Raw genomic sequence first — 18,939 nt, 5'->3', positions numbered from 1 at the left:
TTTCTTCACCGATGGACCAACGGGCTGCTGCTGTGTCGCCGTCCCGTGGTTCTTCCTGTGGTTTTACCGATCCGCGTCATCGCTTCGTCGCCCCTTCGGGCCGTAACGCTGCGGCCCGTGGTCTCTGCCGCCGCCCTGAGGCCGTTTCCGTGGTTGCACCAACTCGCGCGCTGCCGCTACATCGCCCCTTCGGGCCGTAGTGCCGCGGCCCGCGGTCAACCACCGCATCGAGGCCGTCTGCTTCAGGCCGTCCCCAAGGCTGCACCGACCCTCGCGCTACCGCTGCGTCGCCCCGTCGGGCCATAGTGAGCGTGGCACGCGATCCCTGCAACCGCCCTGAGGTCTTCCCCGCCGTCGCTCCGACCTGCCCGTCGCCGCTGCATCGCTCCTTCGGGCCGTAGCGGTGCGGCCCACGGTCCACCATCGTCCCCGCGCGTCGACTTCAAGTGGTATGCGCCGTGCCGCCTCCCTTGGCGCGGGAACGCCACTGTCTGCGCCGGTCTTCGTCGCATTGTTGGGTTCTTTCTCGCCTACTTCGAGCATCGCCACTGCACTCCCGTCCTAGCGGCCGCCGTCGCCGCCTCCTCAGGCCGCCGCCGCCGCCGCTCTTCTTCCGCGGCTCCACAACGACTTCCTCGGCACCGGCTACCCCGACTCGACATCGACCACAGTGTTCTTCGCACGACAACCTCAACCACGGCTACACCACATTAGCTGTCGGCTATTTCGACAAACGGCACAAAGGGCTACCGCCTTGCTTGAGCAACCTCGTCGGTTTTCACTCCACCCACGCCTTCCGGGATGCATCGACCGTTATGACCGTGGGGGGTGTCTGTTGGCTTGCCTTCAGATTATTCTCCAGTCTCACCGTCTGGGTCGCTACCGTTGTGACTGCGGTGGATGTTGAGTATAATGTTTATTTAGGAAACATAGGATAGCGTAGGATTTATTTTACCTTGCCTTGTACTTCAAGATGACCATGTACTTCTATATATATGTCCACAAGGCTCAAGCAATACAACGAACTATTTCAACAAATCCCTTTCTCCCTTCTAACAGGTATAATACAAGCCCAGCATTCCATCATTGGAAGATTCTGATAAAAACAAATCTTTGAAAATCTTGCCTCAAAGGGTAGGGTGACAACGGAACAATGCTAATAGTTCTTTCTTTTGAAAATCTTTGTAGAGGTACAGATAATTCATGGTAATGGTCTACAACTGATGCTGCACATTGTTTGTTCCTAATGTCTACAACAGACATTCAATCAGTGTACGTTTGCTTTCTAAGAAAGAAGGACATCAATGTACGATGAAATTCCCAGCTCTGCAGCTTTTTGTAGTGCTAAATATTCTTGAAGTGGAAGTTTTATGGTATACCACTCAGTAAGGATCTGTGCACATTTTTCAAATACTCTATGAAGTGTCTATGTTTGAACGTTTGATCTATGATGAATACTTAGCACTTTTAACTTGAATTAGCACTTTTAACTTGAGGTTTAAGAGTCCAGGCAATACCAACCCATTTGGGCATCATTCAAAAAATATTTTTCTAGTGATAGGTAGTGATAATATATATAATAATTTATGTTCCCCTTAAAGCTTCAACGGTCCAAAGAAGAATCGCCTTGCCATTTTTGCATGGTCAGCATGTGCTTTAGGTATATTTAGCCTACGGTAATTACTAATCATAGTAGTCATTAGCCCGCTTAAAGTACAAGTAGTCTCAGTGAAGATAGGGGGACAAAAAAAGATGAAAGGGGCCTCCCCCTCCTCCGGCAGACCCGAGGAGGCGATGCAGATTCTCCCCGGCTATTTCATTTCGTACACTTCTAAAAAAAAATCATTTCGTACAATGAAAATATGAAATGAAATCTCTCCTCTCATTTCCTTCTTTCTTTCTTCTTGTGGCTCATATGCAAGCTTGTCGCTGATTTGCCCACTGGTACTGCTGCTAACACCTCCAATCCACCCCCACCACTCCCAAGCATTATTCTCCAACTAGCCTCTCCTCCCACTATATAAGTTGCAGCATTGCCACCACTCTTGTTGCATACAAACACAAGCCAAGCCCGGTGATCTAGCAACCGTAGTAGTAGTAACAGCAGTCATTGCAATCCACCCTAGTTTTCTTTCTTGTTGAGAAGCCACAGCCCAGTCAAGCATGAGTTCATCGTGGACATTCAAGCAGAACAAGGTGTTCGAGGATGCGCTGGCCAAGTACGACAAGGACGCGCCAGACTTCTTCCAGAACGTGGCGCGGGAGGTTGGCGACGGCAAGTCGGTGGAGGATGTGAAGAAGCACTTCGCGGAGCTGGTAAAAGACGTGGACGAGATTCATACAAACGGTGCCAGTAGCAACAGCAACAACAACACCAAGGGCGTTTCCAGCCGCGGTGGCAGCAGCGATGGGCAGAGGTAGTAAGTAGTCTGTCCGAAATCTCCTAGTTCTGGACTGTTCCATCCATGCACATGCATCATCACATAATTAAGTGGCCACCCTCTCCTACTCATGTGGTGTGTGCCTCATACCCGGCAAGTGGCTTGGTTGGGGCCTCAGGTCTTACATGTTAGGTTTGGCCATCCTCTACTACTCATGTGGTGTGTGCAAAGGGCGGTGTTCCTTTCGGCCGGCCTGGCTAGCTTTCTCCGTGCAGTCACTTGCACTGGATGCTTTTATATTCCTTCCATATGCATGCATTTTCCTCTACTAATATGCATGGTCTCTTGCTGCTCCCTTGGGCATGGAGTTCTCTGTTCCCTTCTTACTCTACATGTCTTACAAATGCTATATTTGGTTATCTTTCTTGACCTTCAGGAAAAAACTATATATGTTCTCGCAACTGAATTTTGTTTGTAATTTATGTGGCCTTGCAAATGTAGTAGCATTGACTTCTTTACCATTCTTTGGAATCTAGTTACTTGACTAATCCATGAACATATTCTTGTTCCGTCACTCATTTCACTTACCGTAGCCAATCAGGCGCTTTGCTTTTTCATATACATATCATTGTGGAAAGAGCACATGCTCGTACGTGCTAGCATTTCCCTTTGTCTGAACAAATATTATCTTCTTTTGGCTATCTTGTTCAATAGTATTATCCTTAAGCTTGTTTCGCCTACACAAGGCATGAACTCCTCACTCAAATCTTGCAGAGTATTTCTAGGACCCCTTTCTGATAAATATTAACCAATCTGGTTAAACTTTTAATGAGATTAACTTGCTCAGAGCATCAATTGTAATTGCAACTCAGTCAAACTGGTCATAAAGGAAACCATTGGTTTCTGAAAGCAACATGCAAAAAAAACTAGGTCTTAGTTTTTTTTTACGTTTTAACATCTTTTTTGTGTGAAATACCTGACGTTTTATCCAAGAATGATTCAGTCATGTACTTTAAACACGACCAATATAATCTCCCTTCGCGTATGACCTGATCGCAATTTGTTTCACCAAGAAAAAAAATTCAAAATGGTGTTGCTTAGAGATGTTTCACGTGGCGGCTGTAGTAGTGAACTGCTGTCAGGTTTATCACTTATATAAACACAGGTTTATCACTATATAAACACAGGTTTATTTTTCTGGCTTTATCAGTTGGTCTTATAAAGAAGGTGAAGAAAGGACAGCATCAGAATATAGCCTACAGTCCATCTGGTAACTAACCTCAAAAGCAGCGCGCCTTTATTAGGCTTTATAAGCTACTGTATAGTATGTTTTAACCACAGCATGCCCTTAATTGGCAAAAAAAGGAGATGCCACAGTTGGGACGGGAGACTAATTTGTCCGGAATACCAAAAAAAGTGTAGTAAGCAGGCAGCTAGAGCATGCTTTTGCTCAAGATTTGCGCGTAAAGCTTGCGGGCTCAGTCCCTTAAAGCTTGCTGTCCTTTCGACGGGCATAAGGTGCCGCTCATCTCAACAGTTGATGTTTTGTTCTCTCCTTTCGCATATGGACGTACAGGACAAAATTCCAATCTTAGGTTTCTTCCTATTGCGCCCCTAGCTAGACTAGAATAGATCCGCTTCTATATGTCATTTCCAAATTAATGTCCTTCACTGGAAAGACCCTCTTCTGTCGGCATCTCTTCCATTACAGGGAACATTCAGACTTGTTACACTGTGAGCCAAGCATTTCTATTTCCTTTGTGGATTTCATTTTCAGCCATTAAATCCATCCATGCCTATATCAATCCATGGTACTGCTGCTAACACCTCCAAATTCCAATCCACCCCCACCATTCCCAAGCATTATCGCTCTCCTCCCACTATATAAGCTGCACCATTGCCCACACTCTTGTTGCATATAAACACAAGCCAAGCCGGTGATGTAGCAACCGTAGTCGTACTAGTAGTAGTAGTAACACTAGGCGTTGCAATCCACCTTAGCTTCCTTTCTTGTTGAGAAGCCACAGCCCAGTCAAGCATGAGTTCGTCGTGGACATTCAAGCAGAACAAGGTGTTCGAGAATGCGCTGGCCAAGTACGCGGACACGCCAGACTTCTGGCAGAACGTGGCGTGGGAGGTTGGCGACGGCAAGTCGGTGGAGGATGTGATTAGGCACTACGCGAAGCTGGAAAAGGACGTGGACGAACCGGCCCTGAAAGAGATGCTAAGGCACTACGAGGAGCTGCAAAACCGCGCCGGCGGCAGCAGCAGCTCCAGCCGCGGTGGCAGCACCGAGGCGCAGAGGTAGTAAGTAGTCTGTCTGAATCTCCTCAGTTATGGACTGTTCCATCCATGCATGCATCATCACATAATTGGCCACCCTCTACTACTCATGTGGTGTGTGCAAAGGGCGGTGTTCCTTTCGGCCGGCCTGGCTAGCTTTCTCTTTATATTCCCTCCATACATGCATTTCCCTCTACCAATATGCATGGTCTCTTGCTGCTTCCTTGGGCATGGACTTCACTGTTTCCTTCTTTATACGTTATGTGGATGCATCGGCAACGACACCGGATTTAGATATGAAGAGTAAGAGCACTTCACATTATCGAGTTTTGTAGGTTTGAGTGATGGCTTCGGGTGGCTTGATGTATGTTCTTGTTAGACCTTTGTTGAATAATAAATAAAGATGGCCGTATGCATCGATTGATGCAGAGGCCGGGGATCTTAACCTCCTTTTCCAAAATAAACTCTCCATGTTTTGCAAATGCTATATTTAGTTACTCTTGACCTTCAGGAAAAACCTATATATGTTCTCTGAACTGAATTTTGTTTGTAATTTATGTGGCCTTGCAAATATGGTAGCATTGACTTCTTTACCATTCTTGAGAAGCTAGTTACTTGACTATCCATGAACATATTTTTGTTCATTCATTCATTTCACCGAGCATAGCCAACCATGTGCTTTACTTTCTCACTTAATTACGTATCATTCCGGAGATGTCGCTTACACTTCAAGACTTCGATGTTCAGGAGATCAAGTTTTACAGTAATCCTAGTTGTAAGCTAATTACTTAATTAATTGTAAGCTAAATAGATCTCTATGTTCCATTTTACTTATAGGATGAACTACCTGATTAGAATCATATAGTACATGCTCGTACCCCTTTATCGAAAAAAGTACATGCTCGTACGTGCTAGCATTTGCTCTGTCCGAACAATATGATCTTCTTTTCGCGATATCATTGTGTTATCGTCCTTGGAGCTTGTTTTGTCTAAGCAAGGCATGAACTGCTCACTCAAACCTTGAGGTGTATTTCTAGGAGCCCTTTCTGATAAATATTAGCCAATCTGGTTAAACCTTTAGTGAGAGTAACTTTCTTAGAGCATCAATTTTAATTGAAATTCAATCAAACTGGTCATAAACGAAATCATTGGTTTCTGAAATCAACATGCAAAATACCTAGGTCTTAGATTTTTTTGACGTTTTATCATCTTTTGTTTTGTGAAATCTCTGGGGTTTATCCAACAATGATTCAATCATGTACATTAAATATGAACAAGATAATTTTTGTTTGCCGATGACCTGATCGCACTTTGTGCCGCCGAGGAAAAAAATCAAAATGGTGTTGCTCAAAGATGTTCCATGTATGTTATTTGGTCATATACACAAGCGCAGTCATACTATAGTTAATTTTTGTCAGGTTTACCATAGTTAATTTCAGTCGGCTCTTCAGGTAAACGCAGAGTTAATTTTATGGATTTACCAGTTAAACCTATAAAAACGGTGAAGAAAGGACAGCATGAGAATATATCCTACACTCCATCTGATAACTAACCTCAAAAGCAGCGCGTCTTTGTTAGGTTTCTAGGCTTAATGTTTTAACCACAACATACCCTTAATTGGCAAGAAAAGCTTAAACGGGATGCTAATTTGTCCGGAATACCAAAAAAGTGTAGTAAGCAGGTAGCTAGAGCATGCTTTTGCTCAAGATTTGCACATAAAGCTTGTTGTCCTTTCGACGGGCATAAAGTGCTGTCCCTCCTTTTCACAGTTGATGTTTTGTTCTCTCTCCTTTCGCATATGAACGTACAGGACAAATTCCAATCTTAGAGCATCTCCAGCCGTTGGCCCCTCAGGGGGCGCCTAAAATCGTCGCCTGGGGGTGAGCCGGCGCAAAAAATGGCCCTAGGGATAAGTTGGTCCCCAGCCGCCCGGCCCAGGACCGCCCCAGGCGCGTTTAAAAAAGGCAAAAATATAGTAAAGTTTGGCAAAGTTCGGCGAAGTTCGGCATATATTACATAATAGTCGCGGATTTTTATTACATAATATATCTAATTAAAAAAGAAACTGGCTAAACGCGGCGTAGTCGCCATCGTCGCCGCCATCCTCGCCGCCGTCGTCGTCGTCGGGCTTCTCCTCCTTGACGCGGCCGTCCCTGGTGGACCCCTGACCGGCGTCGCCAACGCGAACTGGTGGCGGCGGCGCGTCGTCATCGTCGCTGTCCTCGATGACGACAACTCCTCCTTCGTCGCGGCCCCGGCGGCGCTGCGCGAATCGCTGCAGGGCGGTGCACTGGCGCTCCCTCGCCATCTTCAGGGAGTCCGCGCGCGCCCATTCCAGGGCCGCGTCGTCGTCATGCTCGACGTCGCCGTCGTGCTCCGTCTTCACCGTGGGGAGGCCCGGCTCCGTCTTCACCGGCGCCAGCCCCGGCTCCGTCTTGGGCTTGACGAAGCGCGGAGGAGCCGACGAGGAGGCGCGCCGGCCGCCCTCGTTGATGACGATGCCGGCGCTGCGAGTGCGCCGGCCGAGCGGCGGCTCCGCCACGGGCTCGGCCTTGACGCCGAGCGGCGCCGGAGTGCCGGAGGAGTGCGAGGAAGAGCGTGAGGAGGAGGAAGAAGAGGAGGCGCCGAACCTCCTGGGCAACCATTGCCCGTCGCGTCGGCGGTGAGCCGTGGCCGTGGCTGCCGCCCTCGCCGGGGGGTATGCCAACGGCGGGTCGTTGCCGCCCTCGTGGTACGTCAGAACGCCCTCGAGGGTGCGGCCGGGGACACCCCACCACAGGTGGCGTCCCACGCTGTTCTTCAGGCCGGCCACCACCGGCGCGTCGTTGGTGGACGCCATCCTCTGCTGTTGCCGGCGCTGGAAGTATGCCGTCCACGCCGCTTGGTTGTCGGCGGCGTACTCGGGGAGGGCGAGTTGGGCGTCGGTAAGGGAGGCGCGCACGACCTCGACCTCGTGGGCGAAGTAGGACGGTTTTGCCACGGCGTCGGGCAACGGGGGAATGGGCACTCCCCCGTTGCTGAGTCTCCACCCCGTCGGCCCGGCGCGCATGTCCGGCGGCGCCGGGATGTTCGCCTGGAACAGGAGCCAAGACTCCTGTTCGCGGAGCGAGCGGCGGCCGAAGCCGTTGGCCGCCGCCTCATCTCCGGGGAATCGCTCGGCCATCGGGAGAGGGAGGGAGAGGGAGGGCTCGACGGCGGCGCTCGGGAGAGGGAGGGCTCGACGGCGGCGTTCGGGAGAGGGAGGGCTCGACGGCGGCGCTCGGGAGAGGTAGAGTTCGGCGGCTAGGGCTAGGGCTGGTGTGGCCAGAGGCGAGGGAGGCCACCGGCTTATATAGCCGCGCCGCGCCCGTGTGTACGCGTGCGAGGGAGGGGAGGCGTCGGCACGCCGCCCCGTGACACGCCGCCCGTGAGGAATCAATGGTAAGGCTGACCGGCGGCAGCCTTGCCATTGATTCCCCGCGGGAAACCGAGGCGTTGGGGGGAAGACGACACGCCGTGTCGCTGACGCGTCGGGCCTGCGGCTCTTTCGTGCCAAAACCGCTCGCCCCGGCGCCCACGAGCGCCCCAGCGCGCCGGGTTCGGCCTGGGTCCGCCGGCGCTAATTTCGGCCCAGGCCGGCAAAAATCGGGCTCCTGGGGCGCGCCTGAGCCGATTTTTCGGCGCCGGCGCGAAAAAATCGCCGGGGAGGCCTTTCTGGGGACGCGGCTGGAGATGCTCTTAGGTTTCTTCCTTTTGTCCCCCTAGACTAGAATAGATCCGCTCTAAGTATATGTTATTTTCAAATTAATGTCCTTGACTGGAAAAGACCTTTGTTTCTGTCGGCATCTCTCTCTCCCCTGCCTTTACAGGGAACATTCGGACTTGTTATACTGTGAGCCAAGCATTTCTATTTCGTTTATGAATTTCATTTTCAGCTATTAAATCCATGCCTATGAAGCTAGATTAACCCTCAGTTTATTCTCTCCTTTTTCCAGGCCATGGTACCTCAAGACCCAGTGATGGCTGGGCTGGTGCAGGAAGGACCTAAACAGACCTCCTCCCTTTCCAGCATGAAACCACTACTACTAGATACACATGACCCCATGGTGATCGTGATCCGGTCATGTACCTAAAGTAGCTATAGCTAGCGCTTCCTCTCCGATGATGATGACGACCACGACGAGAAAAAAGGTCCGGGACGTAATCAAGCCCCGCATCGGAGCTGTATCTTTCGTATATTTTGTACCCATTGTCTACGTGTATATGACCCACCACAAGCCCCTGTCCCCGGCTATGGGTCTAACGCTGGTACCGCCGGAGGTATCGGACGCGACGGGCGCCTGTATCTTGTAGTGGTCTGTCTCCCTGTCGAATAATCTGTTATCTGATATATATTGCCTAATGGAAATTCCGGTGTACGGATTATTTATCTGTTTTACTAAAATACATCTAGATGTGCCCTAGGTATTGCACATCTAAGTCCAATGTCATTGATTCTATGTGAAGATTCATGTGAGTATTTTTAATTTATTTCTTTTTCTTTTTATGTCCGATTGAGTCACCTAGACGTGCAATAACTAGGAGTTTAGAACACATCTACATATGCCCTAGAGTGTCGACTTCTATCCTGACATTTCTGGTTTTCGACTCGCGCGCTCCTGCTCTCTTTTATCATGATAGTCCCAAAGATAGAAGTAGCTCTACGTAAACCATCACGGTTTTGCTATATAACAGCCACCTGAAAATATTTCTATCCTTCAGACAATCTGCAACCGTCTATTACTAGAACAAGAGGATATCCCACACGTTGCTGCATGAATTGATTGATGAAAATTTGGTTTGATAACATCTGAACCAAAAAAATATATACAACTTATTATATTTGGTTATGTATAGTTGTAAAATATTTATTTAAATACGTAGGATAATCGAATGAAAAATATTTTGCCATGCATGGTTCAATGTTGTGGTGAATTTTATTCATGCATGATTGCATGTTGAGGTGGGCCTTATCCCGTTCATCATTGTATGGTGAGGTGGTATGCTTGCATCTTAAAATAAATTAGTGGGATGACTTTTCTAGATATATACGTTTTCCTATACTACGCTCAATGCGACGTAATGTTGCTGAAACGCACAGGGGATGCCCGAGGGAGCAACAGAGTGGGCTAGCCCATTAGCTAGCGTAGTGTTTTTTGTGTACAGTTTTTTTACCAGTTTTGCGAACCTTCTAGAAGGAACTGGCTTTTTCATGTTGGTTTCTTTTGCTGGTTCATTTTTTATTTTATTTATAAATTCATTTTTTCTAAATTTTCTTCATGTTTTCGAAAAATATTAAATTTTAAAAAAAATGTTCGCATTTTTCAGAAAATCATATTTTTAGATGTTCCAAAATTTAACTTTCTAAATTTCTTAAAAAATGTTTGGAATTTCGGAGTATGTTTGCGAATTTGAAAATTTTCTCAGATTTCAAAATTAATTATATTTTCAGAGAATATTTGTAGTTTCAAAACTTGTGCACGTTTTGTTAAAAATGTTTGTATTTTTCAAAAAAATGTGCTTGTTCAAATTCAAAAAATTTCACTTTTCCAGAGAATGTTTGGAATTAAAAAAATGCCAATGACAAAAAAAGTTCAGAACTAAAAAAAACAACTGAAAAACGGTGCTACATTTTTTAAGGGGTAAAACAACGGTGCCGCAGTGCAGTCGATACAGTGTCCTTCACTACCGTTTATGCTAAAATGGGCTGGCCCAATCATGGCTACACTGTGCGTCTAGTCGTTGGTCGACGCAGCATGCGTCATATAGGATATTCCTACGATTTCCGTTTTCAGTCGATATGAGATTGGCTTCAGCCCGTTAGTTTTAAACTAGTGAGCCATGCCTCAGTAGTAGTCCTTTTGTTTTGTTTAGTAGAATGCTTGTTGTAGCTTCGACCGCTCTCCCTCTTCATTTTTTACAGAAATTCCTATTTCATTTTACTAGCAAATGTGATGGTGGACAAAGTGTAAGGAGACGGAAATGAGCGGACCGTTAGGCGCTCCTGCTGGCGACGGCACGGGCGATTCGTCCTAGTCGCCCCGGGCAACGGCCAGTGCGGGCTGGGCGGTGGTCCGGCGCGGTACTGGCTGCTCTTCGGCGCGAGCGTGGCTTGCTGAGGGGGCGGGCACGATGGTGGCGACTGGTGGTAGTAGGTTCTGGGCGCTGGCCGATGCCGAGTCGGAGGATGAGGCAGACGTGGATCTGGTGGAGGAGGCGCGGCGACCGGTGCCGGCGGGGCCGTCGATTGGGGACTTCGTCGCCTTCGCGCAGGTTGAGGGGAGCGGTGTCGCTGGGGCGCTTCGCCGCTTCGCTCCGGGTGTCCGGGGGCCGCGTGCCGTCGCCACCCGTGTCTGGCAGCCCTCGCCGTCCCCGGGCAGGGGCTCGGTGCCACCTGGAGGGGCCGCGCTGGTGATTAGGGCGCACGCGGCGGCTGCGCTCGTCGCCCCGCTGGTCTCGGAGGAGGAGTGGCCGCGCCTGCCGGCGCCGGTGGCCGGCCGTCCAGTGGTCTCGGTGGAGACGCCGGGGGCGAAGGCGGCGGCGACCGGCTCTACCTCGAAGGAGGCTAGGGTTGGCCCCGTTGGGCCCGGGGCCGTGTCGGTTGGGCCTGTGGGCCTCGGGCCGGTGCCTGTGGATGGGCCGCTGGGTGTAGGAGAGGTTGGTCCCGTGGGGTCCAGGGGGACGCCCGCAGGTGGTAGCCTGGCTACTGATGGGCTGGTTGGGTCGGTTAGGCCCGCTCCAGGCCTGCCTCGGCCTAGGCCCAGTTCTGGTGCCTATATATGGCTGCGGCGTGGCTGTCTCTGTTGGGGAACGTAGTAATTTCAAAAAAAAATTACGCACACATAGGATCATGGTGAAGCATAGCAACGAGAGGGGAGAGTGTTGTCCACGTACCCTCGTAGACCAAAAGCGAAAGCGTTAGCATAACGCGGTTGATGTAGTCGTACGTCTTCACGATCCGACCGATCCAAGTACCGAACGTACGGCACCTCCGAGTTTAGCACACGTTCAGCTCGATGACGTCCCGCGAACTCCGATCCAGCAGAGCTTCACGGGAGAGTTCCGTCAGCACGACGGCGTGATGACGGTGATGATGTTGCTACCGATGCAGGGCTACGCCTAAGCACCGCTACGATATGACCGAGGTGGAATATGGTGGAGGGGGCACCGCACACGGCTGGAATAGATCAACAGATCAACTTGTGTCTATGGGGTGCCCCCCTGCCCCGTATATAAAGGAGCAAGGGAGAGGCCGGCCCTAGAGGGGGCGCGCCAAGTGTGGGGAGTCCTACTAGGACTCCCAAGTCCTAGTAGGATTCCCCTTTCCTTTTCGGAGTAGGAGAGAAGGAAAGAGGGGGAGAGGGAGAAGGAAAAGGGGGCTGCACCCCTTGTCCAATCCGGACCAGAGGGGGGCGCCTCCTTCCTTTTGGCCTCTCTCCTCTATTCCCGTATGGCCCAATAAGGCCCAATACTTCTCCCAGTGAATTCCCGTAACTCCCCGGTACTTCGAAAATACCCGAATCACTCGGAACCTTTCCGATGTCCGAATATAGTCGTCCAATATATCGATCTTTACGTCTCGACCATTTCGAGACTCCTCGTCATGTACCCGATCTCATCCGAGAGTCCGAACTACCTTCGGTACATCAAATCACATAACTCATAATACAAATCGTCATCGAACTTTAAGCATGCGGACCCTACGGGTTCGAGAACTATGTAGACATGACCGAGACACGTCTCCGGTCAATAACCAATAGCGGAACCTGGATGCTCATATTGGCTCCTACATACTCTACGAAGATCTTTATCGGTCAAACCGCATAACAACATACGTTGTTCCCTTTGTCATCGGTATGTTACTTGCCCGAGATTCGATCGTCGGTATCTCAATACCTAGTTCAATCTCGTTACCGGTAAGTCTCTTTACTCGTTCCGTAATACATCATCCCGCAACTAACTCATTAGTTACAATGCTTGCAAGGCTTATAGTGATGTGCATTACCGAGTGGGCCCAGAGATACCTCTCCGACAATCGGAGTGACAAATTCTAATCTCGAAATACGCCAACCCAACAAGTACCTTCGGAGACACCTGTAGAGCATCTTTATAATCACCCAGTTACGTTGTGACGTTTGGTAGCATACAAAGTGTTCCTCCGGTAAACGGGAGTTGCATAATCTCATAGTCATAGGAACGTGTATAAGTCATGAAGAAAGCAATAGCAGAATACTAAACGATCAAGTGCTAAGCTAACGGAATGGATCAAGTCAATCACATCATTCTCCTAATGATGTGATCCTGTTAATCAAATGACAACTCATGTCTATGGCTAGGAAACATAACCATCTTTGATCAACGAGCTAGTCAAGTAGAGGCATACTAGTGACACTCTGTTTGTCTATGTATTCACACAAGTATTATGTTTCCGGTTAATACAATTATAGCATGTATAATAAACATTTATCATGATATAAGGAAATAAATAATAACTTTATTATTGTCTCTAGGGCATATTTTCTTCAGTCTCCCACCTGCACTAGAGTTCCTGCCCGAGGCTCTGCCCGAACCCTAGCTGCTCCATTCCTCTCCCCCCTCGCCCGTGCTCACTACCCCTCAGATCCGCCCGCCCATGGGTGTGTCCGTGGCCGAGCCGCCGGAGTAACTGCGGCCGCCGCCGTCCCTGGGGCCCTCCGACACGTCCTCGAGCACCGCCGTGCCCCGCCACATCTTCCCCGGCCCCGAATTCGAGCTCGCCGCCTCTACTTCGACCCGAACGTCACCGTCTTCCTCCCCGGGCCGCCGCACGCCGTCGATGGCTCCGACCACCTCGAGTCGTCCTCGGGCCGGCCCTGCAACGACAGTGAGCCCCCGTTCGATTCCCCTCCTCCCCCTCTCGAATCCATTCCGTAGGCCGCCGTAAGCCACTGACGTCCACCTCGCGCTCACCAACCGTCGCCCGCGCCCTAGGCTCCCCTGTCGCGTCCTGACCGCGTCCCCGGCGCCTAGCCGACCCCCGGGCGCCCGCGTCCTGCGCGCGTGGCCGCCCAGGCCCGGCTCACCGCGCCGCCGCTACTGCTTCCCCTGCTGCTGCCTCTTCTGCCCGACAACCCCCGCCGCCACTGTTCTGCTTGCAGCCCCGCCTGCTGCTGTGCGCTGTCTTCGCCCGCGCCTAGCGCCGCCGCGCCCGGCTGCCCCGCGCTGTCACTGCCCGGCGCCGCCCGCTGCTCGCCTGGCCGCGCCCCGCGCACGCCCACTCGCGCGTGCCCGCACCCGCTGCCGCCCACGACTACCCGCGCGTCCACCGCTACTCTGCTGAAGTTATGTTACTGCTGTTGATTGCTATTGTAGATGCTACTAGCTGGCTTTTGTTTTTCTGCAATGACTAGTCCTCTAAACTGCCCCTAAACAGCGGTTAAACAACTGTCAACAAGGTTAAGAAAAATATGCGTAGAATGTATACTTGACAAACTTTATTTTATCCCACTGGACCAAATCTTTTCGATGCATGGATTAAATCCTACAAAAATCAAAAAATGCCATCTTCTGTTAACAAAACAACAGAATCGACTCCTAGCATTGTGTGTTGCGTGCTTGTGTGTGTGTAGCCGGCTTGGCCACGGCCGGGCGGCCCTTGTGTTAATTAGGACTAGTTTAGTTTAGGATTAAAGTTAGTGCTAAGTTAGTCTAATAGCCGGTGACACGTGGATCTACAGTTAGTTTAAACAAAATTCAGTTTTATAAAAAAAGTCTAAGTCAATGACATATGGGACCCTCCTGCACTGTTCACTTTTGACCAAGTCAACATCAACTATGTTGACTTTGACTGGCCCCACTTGTCATACACCCTGGCTGGTTACACTCTGTGTACCCATGGCAAATTCCAGTTTTTTTCCGAATTAATAGAATTTCAGGAATTGTTTAAAACTTTAATAAATTAATTTAAAATAATCCGTAGCTCGGATGAAAAAGTTTTATACATGAAAGTTGCTCAGAACGACGAGACGAATCCGAACACGCGGTCCGTTTACCTGTCAGATGCCTCTAACTATCTGAACATGGAACTTTCCCCTCCGGTCATCTGTCTGACACAGGTCCGGAACCGGGAAAACATTCCCGGTTGACTTTCCCCTTCACCGGTATCGTGTAGCATCGCGTTAGAACACGTCTTGCTCTGCCTGTTGTCCTGTTATGCACTTAATTGCTATGTATTTACTGTTTCTCCCCCCTCTTCTCTTTGGTAGACCCCGTGACGATGCTGATGCCCCTGTGATCGACTACATCACCGACGACCCCTCCTTCTCGTCTGAGCAACCAGGCAAGCTGTAACGCCCACGATGCGGCTATATCTCCCACGTGTCGAGGCACGACTAAGAGGCATAACCGCATTGTAGGTATTGTCGTAAGAAGGGTCATCTTCACACAATCCCATGTAATGAACAAGAATGGGATAACGAGAGTTGGCTTACAATCGCCACTTCACACAATACATAAATTAATTCATACATCATCCAAAATCCACACATAGACCGACTACGGTCAAATCCAAACGAAAGTAAGATAACCCCAAATGCTAGATCCCCGATCGTCCCAACTGGGATCCACTACTGATCATCAGGAAACGAAACTAGTAACGACCATGTTCCTCGTCGAACTCCCACTTGAGCTCGGTTGCATCATCTGCTCTGGTATCATCAGCACCTGCAACTGTTTTGGTAGAACCTGTGAGTCACGAGGACTCAGCAATCTCACACCCGCGAGATCAAGACTATTTAAGCTTATAGGAAAGGATGGTGTAATGAGGTGGGGCTGCAGCAAGCACTAAGCATATGTGGTGGCTAACGTACGCAAATGAGAGCGGGAAGAGAAGCAACGCAACGGTCGCGAAGCTAGAAATGATCTAGAAGTGATCCTGGAACTACTTACGTTCATGCATAACTCAAACCGTGTTCACTTCCCGGACTCCGCCGAAAAGAGACCATCACGGCTACACACACGGTTGATGTATTTTAATTAAGTCAAGTGACAAGTTCTCTACAACCGGACATTAACAAATTCCCATCTGCCTCATAACCGCGAGCACGGCTTTCGAAAGATAATACCCTGCAGGGGTGTCCCAACTTAGCCCATTATAAGCTCTCACGGTCAACGAAGGATAAACCTTCTCCCGGGAAGACCCGATCAGTCTCGGAATCCCGGTTTACAAGACATTTCGACAATGGTAAAACAAGACCAGCAAAGCCGCCCGAATGTGCCGACAAATCCCGATAGGAGCTGCACATATCTCGTTCTCAGGGCACAATGGATGAGACATCCTACGAGTAAAACCAGGCCTCAAGTTTCCCCGAGGTGGCCCCATAGTCTACTCGGTTCGGACCAACACTCGAAGGAGCACTGGCCCGGGGGGGTTAAAATAAAGATGACCCTCGGGCTCGCCAAAACCCAAGGGAAAAAGGCTTAGGTGGCAAATGGTAAAACCAAGGTTGGGCCTTGCTGGAGGAGTTTTATTCAAGGCGAACTATCAAGGGGGTCCCATAAATCACCCAACCGCGTAAGGAACGCAAACTCAAGGAACATAATACCGGTATGACGAAAACTAGGGCGGCAAGAGTGGAACAAAACACCAGGCATATGGCCGAGCCTTCCACCCTTCACCAAATATATAGATGCATTAATTAAATAAGAGATATTGTGATATTCCAAAATATCCATGTTCCAACATGGAACCAACTTCAACTTCACCTGCAACTAGCAACGCTATAAGAAGGGCTGAGCAAAAGCGGTAAATTAGCCAAACAATGGTTTGCAAGGAAAGGATGGTTAGAGGCTTGACATGGCAATATGGGAGGCATGATATAGCAAGTGGTAGGTAGCGCAGCATAGCAATAGAACGAACAACTAGCAAAGCAAAGATAGAAGTGATATCGAGGGTATGGTCATCTTGCCTGCAAGGTTCTCAGAGTTGTCGAAAGCTTGATCCTCGTAAGCGTACTCAACAGGTTCCTCGTTCACGAACTCGTCTCCCGGCTCTACCCACAGCAAGAACACAAGCAATGGAACCACAATCAATCACGGGAAAAGCAAAAGAAACATGATGCAAAACATGCATGATATGCGGGATATGATATGCGATGGATCACCGGAAACGGATGCACGGTTTGCAAATGGCAAGCAAAACAAGAATGACACGATTCTGCAATAAACAGCATGATAACACTTAGAATGCAACAAGTAACTATGCTACACACACCAACATAGCAACAAAGCATATGACAGTGATCTACAGGAGATGCTTGACAAAAGATGAACACTGAGCTACGGCTAGATCACACAATAACAGGTTCAAACAAGCATGGCAAAAGTGCAAAAGATATCAGGATCACAGACTTAGTGAAATTACTGGACATGGCTGAAACAGCATCAGATAGCAATGTTCAGAGCAAGCAAAACACATGCTACAGGAACTTATCATAGCAAAACAAGGCACGGCATGAATCTACTAAATGCATAGAACAAAAGTCCCTTACTGACCATGAGCCAAAAAGGATCAGAAGATATGATGGCACCCATGTAAACATAGCAAGTTTCGTTAACAGGTTTCAGACTTAGCAGAAAACAGAGCATGGCAGTAACATAAATTATGAGGGCATCTTGGTGAGCTTGGTTCACTCACCACAAAGAAATGCATGACAAAACAAGCATACCTAAAGCAATATGGCATGTTTATTAAGCTAACCATGGCAAGATCAAATACATAGCATGTATGGATCAACTACAACAACCTTGGCAAAATTGAATATCATGTTAACAATCTGCCAGGAATATTTTATAGCAAAAGTAGAGCAAGATTAAGACATACTAGGGCACTCCATAATTGCAAACAGGGGCATGGATGGATAGAGCACAACTATATCTACAACACATCCTTACTGAACATGCCCAAAAGAAGCATGGATCTCTCTGTAGACACATGGATACACGGCAGCAAAATAACAGCAGTAACAGACTTAGCAAAAATCCTGTCCCTGAAAACAGAAATATCACGAAGCCTAGTTTGCATGCTTGTGCTAGTCACCACATAGATCACAAAAATATATGGCATACACCTCTGTAAAGATGGCATGGCATAGATCAAAACACCTGTAGAGCTGATGCCCATAAGATGCACACATCAAATGTAGCAAAAATAACAAAACACCAAGTTCTGATAAGTAACAGCAGTAAACATCATATAGCACTCTTGCACCAGAGATTTGGGCATCAAGATGGACTCAAACGAGTATGGAAAAATGGAACAAAATGAAGAGCATCTCGAGACGAACATTCCGACATATCATGCACGCAAAACGGATCTACGGTCATGGAGTTATGGTAGGTCAAAGTATGCACCAGAATGCAAATATCTCGGGACTTGGAGAAAATCGAGGGGGAAGAAGTCAACCTTCGGATCCAAATCTAGGGTTTGGGCGCTCGGATCGAGGACGGCCGAGGTGGCCGCCGGAGTTGGAGGACGGGGCGGCAGCCGGAGCTAGGGGCGGCGTCGGGGCACGCCGGCACGGGACGGCGCGGGTCCCGCGACCGGGCGCGGCGGCGAGGGAGAGAGGCGGCGGCGGACGCCGGTGGCGGGGCGCGGCGGAGGCGGCGACCGGCGTCGGCGACGGGGCGCGCTGCTCCGGCAACGGCGGTGATGGAGGGCGGAGCGGCGCTGGAGAGACGGGCCGCGGGGGCCGGCGCGGCGCGGGTGGCCGGGGTGCCACGTGTCGTGCCCCGGTTGGCTGCGGACGGCGGCGGCTTTCGTCCGGCGCCGGGCGGACGTGTCCGGCGCGCGGAGGGAGCGTGGCTAGGGTTTAGGGACCCGGATTTCGGAGGGGATCACATATTTATAGGTAGAGGGAGCTAGGAGGCTCCAAATGGAGTGCGGTTTTCGCCCACACGATCGTGATCGAACGATCGAGAGCATGGAGGGGACTTAGAGTGGTTATTGGACTGTTTGGAGGGGGGTTTGCTGCAACACACAAAAGACCTTTGCGGTTACCCGGTTAACCGTTGGAGCATCAAACGACCTCCAAATGGAACGAAACTTGACAGGTGGTCTACCGGTGGTATACCAAGGCCACTTGACAAACCTCGGTCCATTTCGAGAATGTTTAACACCCGCTCACGAAAAGAAACAAGAGGGGTGCGCCGGTGCATGTGGGAGTGCCGGATTGCAAAACGGACAACGGGGAAAATGCTCGGATGCATGAGACGAACATGT

At 49.6% G+C, this 18,939-nt stretch overlaps 1 protein-coding gene across 4 annotated transcripts; it reads left to right on the top strand.

Annotated features, from left to right (window-relative positions):
- Nucleotides 1-2,043: 2,043 nt before the first annotated feature.
- Nucleotides 2,044-9,123, top strand: LOC123170095 (protein RADIALIS-like 4). 4 transcript variants are annotated; one of them, XM_044587936.1, is made up of 2 exons: nt 2,044-2,417; nt 8,639-9,123. In XM_044587936.1, exons 1-2 carry the CDS (start codon nt 2,164-2,166, stop codon nt 8,661-8,663), a joined length of 279 nt encoding a protein of 92 aa, XP_044443871.1. In that variant the 5' UTR covers nt 2,044-2,163; the 3' UTR covers nt 8,664-9,123. The 4 variants fall into 4 exon arrangements, 3 of the variants coding, with proteins under 3 accessions (XP_044443871.1, XP_044443872.1, XP_044443870.1); XM_044587937.1 differs by having other exon boundaries at nt 2,044-2,420; XR_006485035.1 differs by lacking the exon at nt 2,044-2,417 and adding an exon at nt 2,419-4,688.
- The last annotated feature ends 9,816 nt before the right edge of the window (nt 9,124-18,939 follow it).

The sequence above is a fragment of the Triticum aestivum genome, chromosome 7D (genome assembly GCF_018294505.1).
Source record: "Triticum aestivum cultivar Chinese Spring chromosome 7D, IWGSC CS RefSeq v2.1, whole genome shotgun sequence".
Lineage (NCBI taxonomy): Eukaryota > Viridiplantae > Streptophyta > Magnoliopsida > Poales > Poaceae > Triticum > Triticum aestivum.
The sequence above is the reverse complement of the archived record's forward strand: the minus strand, read 5'-3'. Positions and strand labels throughout refer to the sequence as shown.

Bases quoted from the DNA above. Each gene is read 5' to 3' on its own strand.
- LOC123170095 (XM_044587935.1), top strand. From the start codon at position 4,420: ATGAGTTCGTCGTGGACATTCAAGCAGAACAAGGTGTTCGAGAATGCG. The intron at 4,686-8,638 runs GTAGTAAGTAGT...TCCTTTTTCCAG, and splicing joins GGCAGCACCGAGGCGCAGAG to GCCATGGTACCTCAAGACCC.